The sequence below is a fragment of the Arvicanthis niloticus genome, chromosome 20 (assembly GCF_011762505.2).
Source record: "Arvicanthis niloticus isolate mArvNil1 chromosome 20, mArvNil1.pat.X, whole genome shotgun sequence".
NCBI classification, from domain to species: domain Eukaryota; kingdom Metazoa; phylum Chordata; class Mammalia; order Rodentia; family Muridae; genus Arvicanthis; species Arvicanthis niloticus.
In genome coordinates, this window is record NC_047677.1 from 40197847 (window position 1) to 40215211 (window position 17365).

Below are 17365 nucleotides of genomic sequence, written 5' to 3' on the forward strand. Positions count from 1 at the left end.
CAGGGTCTAACAGCATCTGGTTTCAGGCTCAGGAAATCTTGCAGGGGTAGTGTGAGAATAAATTTTAGGTAGCAGCCTGAAAGATTCTTAGGTTTGGAGTTTCAATTTACACTCAAGTGTTAGCTGCCCCTGGGGTGCATTCCAAGGGCTTGAATAAACATTTCAAAAGCACAAAAGACCCAAGATAGAGGCAATAAAACCCCTGGGTAAACGGAAGTCACTTCAAAGGAATTCTCCCAGGAACAAGATACATATGTAAAAAAGGATAGCCTGGTTGTAAATTGAGGGCTAGATAGAAACCAGGTTTGGGAACGGATGTTTGAAATCTCTTTTATTGTCTAAGAAGCAATCTACTGTCTCTGTGAACTTTGTATATATACCATCCTTTTTGGTCACTCGGGGTTCCTCTTTCTCGCTTGAGGGTGAGGGACCCCGGTGCACCGGCTATTGTTATTCCACCTATTCATCAAATAAATCTCATGCGATTGCAGCGACTCCCTTCCGTGAGTATCTCTGAAAGAGCGCTTCCCGTGGGTTTGGGTTTGGATCCTTAGAGTCCAACATTTCTTGGAGGTTCCACCGAGATCCGCTCTCTCAGACCCCACGGGGTACAGGGGTCGGAGGTTTATTTCGCTCGAGCGTTTGTGTGTGATCTTTGTCTAAGTCTCTGTGTACTGTGTCTGTGTGCCCTGGCAAGGGCGGTCTGTGTAGCTTGGTTTTTTTTTATGCTTGTGGCAGGATCAGGAACTGAGTTAGCCACGGAGAGCAGGACCCTGGGAGAGGGTCCGGACCCTGAGAGAGGGTCAGGTTGTGGAAGCAGTACGATAGACGTATCAGCATACTGCAAGCCACAGTTCCCTGGGGACGCCCAGGGTTCGATTGTGTGAGAGATAGGGTCTAGGAAGACCCTTCTCTGTGTGAAGGTGGTTTTTTTTTTACCACAGCCGCCTGGGGCGGTGTCAGTTGTGCTCTCGTGGCAGTATATCCGTGTCTAATTCTGTCTGTGTTGTTTGTGATATTTGTTGGACTGACGAACCATTATGGGACAGACACTAGCTACCCCACTATCTTTGACGCTTGACCACTGGTCAGAAGTTAAGGCTAGAGCTTATAGTTTGTCAGTAAGAGTGAAGAAGCAGAAATGGCAAACCTTGTGTACATCAGAATGGCCATCTTTCCAAACCGGGTGGCCACCAGAAGGATCCTTCTTCTTAGAAAAGGTCAGACGGGTAAAAGAAAGAGTCTACCAGAGGGGTCCCAGTGGACATCCTGATCAGATCCCCTACATAACTGTCTGGGAAAACTTGATTCTCTCTCCCCCTTTGTGGGTCCGCCCATTTGTTTCACTTTCAGGCCCATTGAAGACCGAGGTACTCGCTCTAAAAGACGGAAACGAGGAGATGAAGGCCTCACATCCCGTGAGAGAAAAAAAGATTTTAACCACAGACGCTGACCACCTCTTGTTAGATCCTCCTCCCCCTTATCCACCAGTACCCCAAGCAGCTGCGGGACAAGGAGGCTCTGCCTCAGCAGGGGAACCGGGAGTTGTAACAGCAGCTGCCGGACAAGGAGGCTCTGCCTCAGCAGGGGAACCGGGAGTCGTAACAGCAGCTGCCGGACAAGGAGGCTCTGCCTCAGCAGGGGAACTGGGAGGTGTGACAACAGGTACAGGACAGGGAAACTCCGAGGAGCAAGGGAGTACAACCTGGGTGGAACCCTCGGCCCCCTTACTTCACCTGGAGGAGGGAAGCCTAGAGGGTCCGGCAGCTGGGACTCGGAGTAAGAAGGTAGTGTCTCCTGACTCTACTGTCTTGCCTCTGCGGGCGTATGGACCCCCTGATGATCAAGGGAACCAGCTTTTCCAGTATTGGCCTTTCTCATCAGCAGATCTTTATAATTGGAGAACTCACAATCCTCCTTTTTCTGAGGACCCCCAGGCCTTGATAGGCCTAATTGATTCCCTTCTTTTCTCTCATTGGCCCACCTGGGATGATTGTCAACAGCTCTTGCAGGTACTCTTTACAACCGAGGAGAGACAGCGTATCCTCTTAGAAGCCAGAAAGAATGTTCCCGGGACAGATGGCAGGCCCACCTCCTTGCAAAATGAAATAGACGCAGCCTTCCCGCTGACCAGACCAGATTGGGATTTCAATACAGCAAATGGTAGGGAGCACCTCAAAATCTACCGTCAGACTCTAATGGCGGGGCTCAGAGGAGCCGCGAGACGGCCCACAAATTTGGCCAAGGTAAGGGAGACAATCCAGGGTCCTGCTGAATCCCCCTCAGCCTTCTTAGAACGGCTGATGGAGGCTTTTCGGCAATTTACACCCTATGATCCAATGTCTGATGAACATAAAGCTACAGTGACAATAGCTTTCATTGACCAATCAGCCAGTGATATTAAGAGAAAGTTACAGAAGTTAGATGGATTACAAGATAAATCTTTGAGGGATTTAGTACAGGTGGCTGAGAAAGTGTACTATAACAGGGAGACTGAAGAAGAGAAAGAAAAGAGAAAGCAGAAAGAGCAGGAAGCTAGGGAACTAGAGAAAGAAAAGAGACAGGAAAAGAATTTGACTAGAATTTTGGCCACAGTAGTTAGAGAAAGTCGAAGGCCAGGTGAAAGGGTACCGGGCAACCGAAGGAGGCCTTTAGATAAAGATCAATGTGCCCATTGCAGAGAAAAAGGACACTGGGCAAAAGATTGCCCGAAGAAAAGGGGGGATAGACCCCGCCGAGCTCGAGAAGAAGCCCCAGATCACAAAATACTGGCTTTGGGTGAAGACAGTGACTAGGGAGGACGGGGTTCGGATCCCCTCCCCGAGCCCAGGGTAACCTTGAGAGTGGAGGGGAAGCCCACCCAGTTCTTGGTGGATACTGGGGCTCAGCATTCAGTCCTTCTACAAACTTCGGGCCCATTGTCTAATAAGAAGTCATGGGTCCAGGGAGCTACTGGCAATAAACAGTATTCATGGACCACCCGAAGGACAGTAGACCTTGGTGTGGGCCGGGTGTCCCACTCATTCTTAGTCATTCCAGAGTGCCCCTACCCTCTCCTGGGCAGAGATCTACTTGCAAAGATTGGAGCACAGATTCATTTTCTTCCAGAGGGCCCCCAAATAAAAGATAGACAAGGAAATGTGTTACATGTGTTGACTGTGAAACTCGAGGATGAATACCGCCTCTTTGATCACTCAAAAGATAATCCCTGCGATATGGACTGGTGGCTGAACCAGTTCCCCCAGGCATGGGCGGAAACCGCAGGGATGGGTGAGGCTAAAAACCAGCCAGCGGTCCATGTAGAGCTGAAGGCCTCAGCCACTCCTGTGGCAGTACGCCAGTATCCAATGAGCAAAGAAGCCCGAGATGGGATTAGACCTCATATTCTCAGGTTGTTAGATCTCGGAATACTTAAAAAATGCCAGTCAGCATGGAACACGCCTCTGCTTCCCGTACGAAAGCCAGGCACCAACGACTACCGACCAGTGCAAGATCTCCGTGAGGTAAACAAACGGGTGACAGACTTACACCCCACAGTACCAAATCCATATAATTTGTTGAGCTCTCTTCCCCCAGAAAGGACTTGGTACACTGTATTAGATCTTAAAGACGCCTTCTTCTGCCTCCGGCTAAGTCCGAAAAGTCAACCCATCTTTGCTTTTGAATGGAAGGACCCAGAGACAGGAATATCTGGGCAATTAACATGGACTCGGCTTCCACAGGGGTTCAAGAACTCCCCTACCATCTTCGATGAAGCTCTACACCGGGATCTCGCCCTGTTCAGAGCAGAAAACCCCCAGGTAACCCTTCTTCAGTTCTTGGACGACCTGCTTCTGGCCGCTCATGATAAAGACACATGCCTCGATGGAACTCGTCGATTACTAACTGAACTGGCGAAACTGGGTTACAGAGCCTCTGCCAAGAAGGCCCAGATCTGCAGAAAACAGGTCAGTTATTTGGGGTATCTGCTAAAAGATGGGAAGCGATGGCTGTCAGAAGCGAGAAAAGAGACTGTACTTCACATTCCCCCACCCTCGAATGCCAGACAAGTGAGGGAATTCTTGGGGACAGCAGGATTCTGTCGATTATGGATCCCAGGGTTCGCTGAGATGGCAGCACCCCTCTATCCATTGACCAAAAGTGATAGACCATTTGAGTGGGGAGAAAAAGAACAGGCTGCTTTTGACTCCATCAAGATGGCTCTAATGTCAGCCCCTGCCCTGGGACTTCCTGACGTGTCCAAGCCCTTCCACTTATACGTGGCGGAAAATGGAGGGGTAGCAAAAGGGGTCCTAACGCAGAAGCTGGGGCCCTGGAAAAGACCAGTGGCATACCTCTCAAAGAAATTAGACTCTGTAGCAGCTGGGTGGCCTGCCTGCCTGCGAATCGTGGCAGCAGTTGCGACCCTAGTCAGAGATGCTGATAAGCTGACCCTGGGGCAAGATTTGGTGGTGACTGCTCCCCATGCATTAGAGAGTGTGGTCCGCCAGCCTCCCGATCGTTGGCTCACTAACGCCCGAATGACTCACTATCAGACTTTGTTACTAAATTCAGACAGGATCAGTTTCACTCCAGCCACGGGGCTGAACCCAGCCACCCTGCTGCCAGACTCGAATATCGGAGCACCAGTTCATGACTGCCAGCAAGTGCTTGCAGAGGCACACGGCTGGCGAAAGGACTTGAGCGATCAGCCTCTGGCGGATGCGGAGGTAACCTGGTATACTGATGGTAGCAGCTACCTTGAAAACGGAAAAAGGAAGGCCGGGGCTGCAGTGGTAGATGGACAAAAGGTAATATGGGCACAAACACTACCCGAAGGCACCTCTGCCCAGAGGGCTGAGCTGATAGCGCTAACAAAAGCCCTGGAACTGGGAAAAGATAAAAAGGTTAATATTTACACAGATAGTAGATATGCCTTTGCTACAGCCCATGTCCATGGGGCTATCTACCAGCAGCGAGGCCTCCTCACGTCAGCTGGAAAGGAAATCAAAAATAAGACTGAGATTTTAGCGCTACTTGAGGCATTACATCTGCCCTTTAAAGTGAGCATCATCCACTGCCCCGGCCACCAAAGAGAGACCTCTGCGGTTGCAAAAGGAAATAATATGGCTGACAGAGAAGCGAGGAGAGTAGCGGGTGAAACGATTTTTGCTATGACTGTGGCAGAAAATAAAGCCGAACCCGCACCTCCATTTCAATATACAGCCCAAGATTTAGCCTTAATGACTGAAATTGAGAAGGAGTTTGATAAGGACTTGGGAGTGTGGAAAACCCCAGCTAGAAAAATAATTCTGCCCCAAAAAGAGGCAGAGGAGATGGTAAAACAGATGCACCAATGGACTCACCTTGGAGTTAAGAAACTTGTGGCTACTATGTTAAACACCAAATTCCACGTACTTGGGCTAACACGGTTGGTTAGAAATATTGTACACGCATGTGTACCCTGTCAAATGGTAAATGCCTGCCGAACCAAAGTTGAACCTGGCAAACGCCTCCGAGGGAACAGACCCGGAACTTACTGGGAAGTAGATTTTACAGAGATCAAGCCTGCCAGATATGGTAATAAGTACCTCCTAGTGTTTGTAGATACATTTTCCGGATGGACAGAGGCGTTCCCAACAAAGAAAGAGACAGCAGCGGTGGTGGCGAAAAAGATCCTAGAGGAAATCTTTCCACGATTTGGGGTACCTAAGGTAATTGCCTCGGACAATGGGCCTGCCTTCGTTGCCCAGGTAAGTCAGGGAGTGGCCAAATATCTGGGGATTGATTGGAAACTTCATTGCATTTACAGACCCCAAAGCTCAGGTCAGGTAGAAAGAATGAATAGAAATCTAAAAGAGACCCTGACTAAATTATCCATGGAGTCTGACGGTACAGATTGGGTGGTGCTCCTTCCTTTGGCTCTCTTTAGGGTTAGAAACACCCCTTCAAGGTTTAACTTAACTCCATTTGAGATCCTGTACGGGGCTCCAGCTCCTCTGGCTACCATAAATGAAGTAACTAGACTTACTTGTCATGGTAACAGTGATTTATATGCTAGGTTAAGAGGACTCCAAGCAGTACAGAAAGAAGTGTGGACCCAGCTGGCCCACGCCTATGAACCAGGGACCCCAGAGACATCTCACAGGTTCCAGGTCGGGGACTGCGTCTACGTCCGACGGCACCGCGCCCAAACTTTGGAGCCACGCTGGAAGGGACCATTTCTGGTGTTGCTAACCACTCCCACTGCTGTGAAGGTTGATGGAATATCGGCTTGGATCCACGCCTCTCATGTAAAACCAGCTCCAGAGGGACCATCGCCTAAGTGGACACTCCGACGCACTCAAAACCCGCTCAAGATAAAGATCCAAAGGCAGACTGTAGCTGACCAACATGATTCCACCTGAGGTACTCGTGGTTTGGGCCATGATCTCAATTTTCGCAGGAAGGTCTGGACTAGCCCTTGAAAATAACCCCCATGCCCCCCAGAAGCTAACGTGGGAGGTCCTCTCACAAACCGGAGATGTTGTTTGGTCTATTTCAAAGACAGTAGCCCCATTTACCTGGTGGCCTGTGCTCACTCCAGATATCTGCCAGTTGGCTGCAGGATTATCAACATGGGACATCCCAGACTATTATGCCTCTGGACGTAAAGGCCCGAGTGGATATGGACTACCCGAATGTGGTGGACAAAGATCCTGTTCCATACCTTGCAGCTGGAAGGGTTATAGGGAATTTGGGTGTAGTCATCCACACCTTAGGTCCAAACTGAGACAGATCCCTCTATATGTTTGCCCCCGCGATGGGCTAACAAGAACAATGAAGCGTACCTGCGGGGGGATAAAAGAGTTCTATTGTGCTAGCTGGGGGTGCGAGACGTCCGGAGATACATGGTGGCGTCCTAAATCCTCCTGGGATTTGATCAAAGTTACCCGTGCAACTACTCAGAGGGGTTTGTCCAAAGATCAGTGCAATGGGCTCCCCCCTGTTGCCTTAGGTATACATGGAGTTGGGATGCACCCGCACAACCGGAGGTGGACAGGAGAGGGCCCTTGCACAGCTTTCACATGTAACCCAATATCAATCCAGTTCACTGAACCAGGGAAACTGGTCACTACAGACTGGATTAAGGGAAGAGCCTGGGGGCTCCGGTTATTCAAGTCTGGATATGATGATGGACTTACTTTTTCTATTAGACTAAAGATTGAAGCCCCAGACTACTCTGTAATAGGCCCCAACTCTGTCTTGCTGCCACCCCCAATTAATAACAGACCAGAACCCCCCCAGAGGCCTACCAAGTCTCCTCAGCCCACGGAACTCCCGACCCAAAGAACCATGACAAAAGAGACCCAGCTGAGTTCAGATGAGTCAGAGCCCCGGCTGGTTCAGATGATAGAACGGGCTTTTATGGTGCTAAATTCTACTAACCCAGAGACCACTCAGGCTTGCTGGCTCTGTTATGATGTAGCCCCTCCTTATTACGAAGCTGTAGGCCTTATAGGTAATTACTCCACCTCCAACTCACCCGCAAGCTGCCGCTGGACCTCTCGAGGTGCTAAGATCACACTAACAGCGGTCTCTGGACAAGGGCTCTGCCTGGGAAAGGTCCCCCCTACTCATTCTCACCTGTGTAACACCACCATCCAGGTAACAACAGAACACAGTGCTAATTACCTACTTCCTCCCGAAGACGGTTGGTGGGCATGTGGGACAGGACTTACCCCCTGTGTCAACTCCAGAGTACTGCACCAAAACCAAGACTTCTGTGTCATGGTTCAACTAGTGCCTAGGCTAATATACCATCCAGAGAGTGATCTCTTAGACGCCTGGGAAGGGGGACTCCTAAGACCCAAGAGAGAGCCGATTAGCACAACCCTTGCCGTTCTTTTAGGTCTGGGAGTGACTGCAGGAGTAGCTACCGGGGGAACAGCCCTGGCATTACAGCCTGAGTATTACCGAGGACTTAGAGAAGCTATTGATGTAGATATCCAGGCTATGGAAGATTCGATCTCTAAGTTACAAGAATCTTTGGCTTCTCTGTCTGAGGTAGTCATGCAAAATAGGAGAGGATTAGATCTTCTTTTTCTCCAACAAGGCGGACTGTGTGCAGCCTTGAAAGAAGAATGTTGTTTTTACATAGATCATTCAGGAGTAATCAAAGACTCCATGGCCAAGGTCCGAGAACGATTGACCAAAAGACAAAGAGAACGAGAACAGAACCTGGGATGGTTTGAGTCATGGTTTAATAAATCCCCTTGGCTCACTACCTTGGTTTCAGCCATAATGGGACCCCTTATAATCCTGTTTTTGTTGCTCACCTTTGGCCCTTGCATTATTAACCGTTTGATTAAATTTGTCAAAGAACGAGTTAGTACTGTACAAGTACTCATGCTTAGACAGGAATATCATGCTGTACACCCAGATGATGATTCATAATTCCAAGATTGGAATTTAACCATAAAAGAAAAGGAGGAAGAATGTGAGAATAAATTTTAGGTAGCAGCCTGAAAGATTCTTAGGTTTGGAGTTTCAATTTACACTCAAGTGTTAGCTGCCCCTGGGGTGCATTCCAAGGGCTTGAATAAACATTTCAAAAGCACAAAAGACCCAAGATAGAGGCAATAAAACCCCTGGGTAAACGGAAGTCACTTCAAAGGAATTCTCCCAGGAACAAGATACATATGTAAAAAAGGATAGCCTGGTTGTAAATTGAGGGCTAGATAGAAACCAGGTTTGGGAACGGATGTTTGAAATCTCTTTTATTGTCTAAGAAGCAATCTACTGTCTCTGTGAACTTTGTATATATACCATCCTTTTTGGTCACTCGGGGTTCCTCTTTCTCGCTTGAGGGTGAGGGACCCCGGTGCACCGGCTATTGTTATTCCACCTATTCATCAAATAAATCTCATGCGATTGCAGCGACTCCCTTCCGTGAGTATCTCTGAAAGAGCGCTTCCCGTGGGTTTGGGTTTGGATCCTTAGAGTCCAACAGTAGTGGCAAGCATTTCTTCAGCCAGGCACACCAAGTCAGAGCCTTTCTGCAAGATAGCTCAACATAGCCAATCCTTGACAAATGGGCATCCTCAAAAAGTACACACTAGTGCAGGCTTACACATGTACTGCACTGGTAAAGGGGGGAAGGTAGAACTGTCCTTCATGTTCACGGAAATGGTCATATAAAACCCAGGTTTATCCATACTATGCAGCAAAGGGCACGAGGCAGGGAAAAGAGCTAAACAGGTTAGCACAGAAGAAGAGTGTACATTAAAACACCTTCAGTTGTTCTTTGTTGAAGTTTGAGAACAATTTTATCAGAGTTTGAGAGAGGAAAAACAAACAAAACAAAACAGAAAACTCCCCTGTAAATCTCCACAATTGCCTGGAGGAGAGATATGGAGAAGAGACAGCCCTGCCACTTGAGTCAGGGGCTGAGAAAGCAGAGAAGTTCAACAATGGAGTATGGCAGATAGCACATGGCCTCAGGCAAGGAAGCATGCTAACACTCTGGCCAGTCAGCATTTGAAATAGAAAGGGGCACTGAGTTGCTCTTTTCACAGTTCTAACCCACAAAGCAAGCAAGCACCCTGCACAGAGGGGTTCCTCCAGAAGCAGCTATGCCTTGCTCAGGTTTTTTTTGTTTTGTTTTGATTTTATTTGATTTTTAATTAAGAAATCTGGCAGGGGAGTGGGGACCACAGTGGCAAAACACTTGCCTAGCATACACAGGCTCCTGGGTTCAATCCTTTCGTACCACAAAAGCAAAATAAACCTGCAATTGCATGTGTGCAAAATACTATTTGAGAAATTAAACTGAATAAAGGCCAATTCTGGTGACAAGAGATTTGTCACAAGTCCAAGTATGTATGTCTGATTTCCTTAGTTACAATGTATTCACATATTATTTATATAAGTCACATTTTCAGGGCAAAATAACAATCAGTAAAAACTTCCCTGTATCCTGGAAACCTCTTACACTAGAAAACACCTATGTCTAACTGCCACGCACGCTATAACAACCTAAGTCACCTACCAGCCAGGTGCTCAACTCTCCTACAGCAGAGACAACACTGCTTGTGCAGGTTGGAGGAACAGATTACATGACTAGCTAGAGACATGAACAGACAGTTCTTGGGGACAAGGGCCTGGGAGCAGCCTTCTCTTCTGGGTTCTGCACAATCCTTAGCCATGTGGGGCCTCAGATGGGAGAGGTCGAATCCAGGATCAGGGTAGAAACAACAAAGAAAAATGTGTCTGAGACTCAAAAACAACTTATATCAGGGGACAAGTAATCAGTCCTTAAGCAACTGAGGAGATGGTACCAGAGTCCTACTTCCTGAGAACAGAGGCCTGTTCACCCTGGCACTGGAGGAAGAGCCTCATTGGTACTCCAGAGACAGGCTACAAACTGGACCTCAGAAGTCACCCAGTTGGAGTCTTGGGTAAAATCTTTTAGTATGCTCTTTGCACAGGACAAGGCTTTGTTCCACTGGAGCAGGAGGAAGACGCTGGCTTCTCCCTAGGACTCACCCCAATGCCACAGAGTTGAGGGTAACAACAGACACCCTCCCCGTAAATTGAATAGAAGTAGCTCAGCTCCACAGACAGAGGCTCTGAGTCCCAGTTTATCCAGCAGACCTCCTCTGAACACTACCCAAGCAAAATGAGCCATGCAAGCTGGTACTCACTTTTCTGAAGCTTTGGGTGTATTCTTCTCCTCGCCCCTGGCAAAAGGTCCTTCTGCTGCCTCCTTCATAAAGCTGACCAGGACCTCTGCACCAACCCCAGAGTCAGGTTTGCCCAGGAGCTTCAGGATGGACGCATGGAGCCGGAAGTATACCTAGAACAATACCTCTAGCATAATAAAACAGCCTTCTCCAATCTAAGGCCTGTTCCACAGTGAAGCAGTCATACTGGAGGCAGGCTGCTACCCCGGGAGACAAACTACCACACATTGCCTGTCCTTTTTAGCTTTTAACACCCTGGCACTGAAAACTAAAATGGATACTGTCAGCACTCTATGTTAAACATGTACCCAGTCATTGAAGCACATGATGGCGGGATAATGAGAATGACAGCCAGTGGGCATGGCACCAAGATCTGATGTAGTCCAGACTAGACTCAATCTTGCTATTCAGCTAAGGATGGTCTGGACCTCTTGACCCCATCTCAACTTCCCAAGTGCAGTATTTTTTTGTTTGCTCACAAGGTTGGCAAGTCTTAAAAGAAGGGTCTTAGAAGGGCTAGGGAACCAACGTGCTCACTGGTATTATTCTCTAGAATAACTGGATGCCATGGTCAAAACTGTAGAGAGTCCACAACACCATCTTTGAACTTCAGCCCTTGGAAGTACTCCTGAGAGCTCCCTGATGCAACACTAGGGGTGCGTACTTCATACTATCCCTATAAAGCAACACCAGAGACCAAGCCCACTAAGAGGCCTTTCAGGTAAGCAAGTGCTCAAGCAACTGGGAGGCATGGGGCAGGCAGCAGAGTTTACCATACTTTCTACTACATCATGCCCAAGGAAAGTGTGAGCTACAGAAGCCTATAGCTGTGTTCCTGCCAACACAGTGATAGCAAAACACCTAGAGCTTCAAGAACACAGCCTGACTATTAGGACAGATTACAGGGTATGGGAGACCAGAGTCATTGGGGATCTTCATGTCTTATATTCCTGGGAATTTTATGACTCTCTTAAAACAAACAAACAAACAAATGAATATATTTAATCGAGGGCAGGGGGTACAAAACCAAAAACCTGTGCCCTAGAAGCAGGAAAATAACAAGAAGCAGATCCTGCCTAGATTCCAAGCACTCACTAGTTGTATGGGACTGGCCAAGGGCCAGCACCTAAGGCCTCTGCAAAGATAAAGCCATCATGTCAGGGTCTTTGGATGCTTTGAGCTCTGGGCTGAGTGGAGCAGCCTGGATTTCCGCTCATGTTCCTTGTTTGCTCCTCTCTAAGAGTGCTGCTCAGGACTGCTGTGAGCAGCAGCAGCCTTCATCAGACGGCTTCTAGCGCCCACAAAAGTGGATCCCGACAATAAACCACTGCTCTAATTGTGAGCAGCAGTGGAAAAAACAAAACACAACATAACATTTTGTTATCAAGAGCAGCCCACTTTTGTCCTGGCCTAACCCACTAAGCTGGGAGGCCCAGGCCGAGGCCTCACTTGGCCTTAAGTACCTATCAGCACCGAGGAACAAGAGTGATCACCCTTCTGCCAGGCCACTGGTCTGAATGGCTGTGCGGCTCTGGATGCTGCACTGGAGTATCTGTGGGAGCAGGTATGCTGCAGAGGAAGGCTGCTTCCTCTGAGAAATGACAACAAAATGCCCATTCTCTCCAAAAGGACAGCAAGTACTCTTAGGGACAGAGAGCCCAGCTGCTTTTATCTAGGTGAACGCGACGCTGCTGAGCACAGACGTGTTACCAGTGGGGTTGCAAGGGAATCACCGGGACTGTGAGCTCCAGCCCCAGGGAGACAGAGCAGGCAGACCCTTCTGCCTCAACATCCTACCCTGGACCTGCAGGGTTACCTCCAGGGCTTCCATGGCCAGCTCAGGCGGGTTGTGGTAGTGAATCTTCTTAGGGTAACGGGCAGCCTCCTCGTGTAAGTAGTGGCCAGCCTGACGGTAGTGCAGCAGGTACACAGTTGGTGGCTGCTGCTGCTTCTCAGCCACCTTGCCCAGCATGTAGTGAATGAGCCACTCCTCCTCATCACCATCACCCTCACAGTGGGCTGCAGATGTGAAACAGTGCCTGGCAGTCTCCAGCATGCTGTCTCGCCGATCCTCCATCTATAACAAGATCACAAGCCTGTAGATCGACTGAGGTGCAATGTCTGCACCTGCTCAGGGATTGTGGTTTTCTTGGATGAAGCTAGCTGACTTGTTCACAGACTTATGTTCCTCTCAGTGAACCTGAGACCCTGAACTGCCCACCACTTCACAGTTGTAGAAACAAGATGTGGAGCTTGGGAGTCCCTTAAAAGCATGCAAGGTGCAGAGCTGGACTTAGATTCAGGCCATCTCTCATGAACTCAAAGGTCCTTTCTTCTAGGATAATTGTGTCCCTTACGCTCCAAGGCCACCCAATGAGTCACGTCTACAGCAGTAAGGGGTTTCTGTATGGTCGGGTACAGCAAATGAGTTCACATTTAAAAGGATTGTACTGGGCCGTAGAACGTGACCTGGGTAGAGATCAACGGCACAGCCTGCGCGGGGAAAGGAGGCCAGACACTGTGTTTACAACAACCATATCTAGGATGAAAGAAAAAGCCTAATAGGCAAATCCTCCTAGATTTTTCTAAATGTACACACCATCTGTGTGTTAAAAGGCTTTGTTTCCTTTTACAGTCTGGAAAAGATATAAACTGAATAACAACTTCTTTAAAAGGTGATGCTTAGGTGAGAGGCGTGCAGGCGCTTCTCCACTGTTGTCAGGCCGAGGCTCTGTGCAACACTTGCTAGCTGCCTTCTGTCAGCAGTGGCAGGAACCTAAGACCACTTCTCACATACATTCTCTGCTTCTGGGCTCAAGCCTATACCTATGATGTCACATCTAAACTACTGGAGAAAAAAATCAATTTAAAAAAACTAATAAGAGCAAACATAAAAACCACCCAGGAGCTTGCGAAAGCTCGGCTCCTGCTGAGGTCCCTGGTATGCCTCTTAACAAGCTCTACACCCACACAGGAGATCCAGCCACGTATGGAGCAACTATGTTCACTATCTGTAGAGTTCATACAGTCTGCACACTGAGGAAGGACAACATGGGGACCAAACTGCTGAGTCTAGAAGCCAGAGATGAGCTCCTAAAGTGAGGGCCGTGGTGCCCCAAGCACAGAGGAGGATGTCAACAGTACCGTGTGAGGCCTCACACAACAGCAGGAAAGCCCAGGGTTGTGCTATCCCAGGCAAGTGTGCAAACGTTGAGCCTTTGTGCCCCAAGAACTGAGAGTTAGCATAGTAGCACAGTTGACCACACTGCCTGCCAACAGAACACCCCTGAAACGCAGAGAGGATTCGAAGACTCCTAGGGAAAGGGAGGTAGCTCCCAAGTAGCTTAGGAAAAGCAGCTTTCTAAACTTAACGCTGCAAAGGTGAAAGGTGTTTGTTACATAACCATACAACTGAGAGAAAGCTGAGTTCTCCAAGAGACAACTTAAGCTCTGTTCACCAAAGAAGAGCACATTCTTGGAATTGTCAAAGTTCGGGAGGCATTTTCAGGACTAATTTTTTCATGAGGTCCAATGGCATCTTTTATTTACTATTTATCACAGTAACTCAGTCCTCATTAAGTCACTTCATGACTCTCGGGGCTGAGGTCCTCAAACAGTAGCCTTGTGTTCAGGGTAGACTGTTAGGGATGCGACTCAGACTATAAAACTGGAAACCTCTCTCTAGTGGAGAAGTCTACTGCTGCATTCTTCCATTCTTTCCAGTATCATCTGACGAGTTCAGAGGCTCTGCCAGCCAGTGTCTTACTCTGCAGGGTCCTGGAGGCAGTAGGGACCTGGGCACAATGTCAGCTCCCCGACAAGGCGACAGCGCTTTCAAAGGAGGGCACTGGCATGAGTGCCGAGGGTCTCCTTCAGCCCTCCAGCGGTCTCAACAGTGTTGGCAGTGCCATCGTCACGCCTGGGATTTTCATCACAGATGAGCAGTGCGAAACCTGAAACCAAGCACTGTCTACCTGACCGGTCAGCTCCTCAATACCTTCTTCCTCAGAGATCTTTCTGAGCTACAGTATCTTACTGCCCTGCTGGCCTGAATGGCACAGGGATGCAGCTCTGCAGCAGTCTGCACTCACCAGGCCAGATGCTGGGTCTGATCTCCAGCACCCTTCACTCCCTGCTAAGAAATCTGCAAACATGTCAGCATGTCTGTGGAGCAGTGCTGTGGTCAGACCTGCATTCCACCTGAGAGGAACACCACACACAGCAATTGAAAACCCTATGCCAGGCCAAGCATGTTACCATGGCCCCCAAGTCCTTTGGAAACAGGGAAGAGATGCCTACTTCAGATGGCCTACATCCCTTCTCCACTATTCAACTCTGTTCAAACTGATGACCAGTCAGGTCATAATAGTCTACTTCTGAAATTGTCAATGGACTAGGTGCTCAAAGACCAAGAAACAAAGATACTACTACAGGCAACAGCTCGAATGGGAGTGTAAGAACAAAGAGCGGCAGGGACCTAGGCCAGCTAGTTAGACAGACAATGGCAGGCCCTCTGCAGCATCCTCCTCACCTGCTGCACAAGCTCAGGGGGCAGCTCGGCTCTCCACTGCTTCAGTTGACGGGAAGCGAACGAGTGTAAGGCATAGGACATGGTGCCATACTCAATCCACAAGGACAAATTAGAGCTGTCAATCTCAAGGGCCCTCCGGAAGCAGTTCAGAACAGGTGTGGCATGTTTCCAGATGGGTCCATCACTCTTCAGCTCATTGGAGTTCAGCTTGTCCTGAATTCGGCTGGCCCGGGCCAGAGCCATGCCTGCCCAGGAATCAAACCTAGGGTAGTGAAAAGAGCACCAGCTACAAACACGATTGTCCTGAAGAAATAGCAGACACTCCAGCCTGGCAGTCAGCGGACACTGTTTCCAGCTCTGCTTCCTTATAATGACTCAAATCCCAGTTTGGCTATTGCACACAGCCAGGATCATGACTTAGAACAGCTCTGTCATAGCCTTGACCCCTTGCATACATGAGGAAGAGGTATATGTGGTAAGAGACGAAATGTCATTTCTATGTTTCCCACCATTTTCAAGCATTCAACGACTGCTCTAGTCGACAGGCTTTGGAGTCTTTCCCACAGTATAAAGGAAGAGGACACTCCACAAGGGGATCCAACTAAGGCAACCTAGAGACTTCAGTGTCCTTTCTGTCTCCTGAGGCTCAGATACTCACCAAGCAAGAGCTCAAGAACAGACAACTGTGGGGCCCCAGGCAACCAGTTTATTCCTATTGTTTCTAGGATGCTAGTCTCTGAGCTCAGAGCCCAGTGACAAAATAAAGAACAAGATGACAGGTGATGACTGGACACTGATGGCTCTGAGATCACCTGAAAGAAGCTGAGGCAGAAACACAAGATTCCTGGAAACGATGTGGAGCTGTAGAGATAGCACACCAGGACCAAGGTAATTCCAGAGCTCAGAGAGCTGTTTTCTCAGTGTGAGTCAGAAAATGCTGCCCCTCCTACACACCATCAGTTCAGCCCACCACACATTAAAGTTAGCTGGCATGTGGAACTGTCTGATCACCCCAGGAGATGGCAAAGGTGGAAGAAGCCAGGGAGCTCAGAGGTGCTTTCACTACGCTCCAACAAGCACAGACGACACCATGTAAGAGAGGAGCAGGAGAGACACCCAAGATGCAATGGTGCAGAGGACAGCAAGCATGGAGAGGTTTCTCAGAGTAGCCCTTCTTCCTCAGGCACCTGGGGTCCCAAGCCCCCAGTTCTTCCCAGCTCTGTCAGGTTACTCTGGAGAAGGGGGTGGCGGCTTGGTTAAGGGGAAGCCTCTTCTTTACCAGGCCAATATCACAACAGGGACTTCTTTTCAATATCCAACAATCCTGGGAGAAGCTGCCCTCGCCCTGAGGAAAGGAACCATGTGACTGTGCCTGTGTGGCTGCATGAGAACCACGTCCTCCACACAGAGTAAGCACAGAAGAAGAGCATCACCATGAAAGCTGAGACGCAGGCTGGGGAGACACTCAGCAATGGGGAACACTGTGCTCCTCCAGAGACCCTGGGCTTGGCTCACAGCACCACACAGCAGCCCAGAACCATCAGTAAGTCCATTTCCAGGGAGCTGGTTCTCTCTTTTGGCCTCCACGTGTATTAGGCACACACATGATGCACAGAAGGCATCCATATACATTAAGAACAAATAACAACAAAAACCCACAGAGGAAAACCTACTGAGTGACCCCTCCTGATGTAAGTGTCTAATCCAGGCACGTCACCACACAACCCATATTCTAGGAGTGTAGGCCGGCAGGGATACCTGTGGCTCAGTAACAATGTGAGCCCAGGAGGAAAAAGTACCCATAGTCCACATTCTGGGCTGTTACTTGTGCAGAGTAGGCTCAGTCCTGGTACTGGGCTCAGAGCCATTTCCAGAGCAGAAGTGCCTAGCTGAACTAGTCTTAGCTCCACCTCCATCCCCAAATGCCTATCTAATCTGGTACCACTTGCAGTTCGGCAAAAAGCAGGAAAGTGAAGGAACGTTGCCAGCAAGATCCTCAAAGGGACCTCTAACAGTGCAATGAGAATTCTACTGCCCAGCCAGCCATCTATCATGGGTCTTATTCCTATCAAAAGGCTTCAAGGAAGAAGAAAAAAAAGAAAGGAAGAAAGGAAAGGAAGGAAGGAAGAAG

At 48.8% G+C, this 17365-nt stretch overlaps 1 protein-coding gene across 7 annotated transcripts in view; it reads right to left on the bottom strand.

Moving 5' to 3' along the window:
- Cabin1 (calcineurin binding protein 1) overlaps positions 1–17365 on the bottom strand; it is a 127090-nt gene that overhangs the window by 66592 nt on the left and 43133 nt on the right. For all 7 annotated transcript variants that reach the window (XM_034523786.1, XM_076917151.1, XM_034523787.2 and 4 more), the window contains 3 exons: positions 15235–15496; positions 12520–12780; positions 10665–10816 (listed from right to left, as the gene is read on the bottom strand). In XM_034523786.1, coding sequence (XP_034379677.1) covers positions 10665–10816; positions 12520–12780; positions 15235–15496 — 675 coding nt within the window. The remainder of the gene's footprint in view (positions 1–10664; positions 10817–12519; positions 12781–15234; positions 15497–17365) is intronic.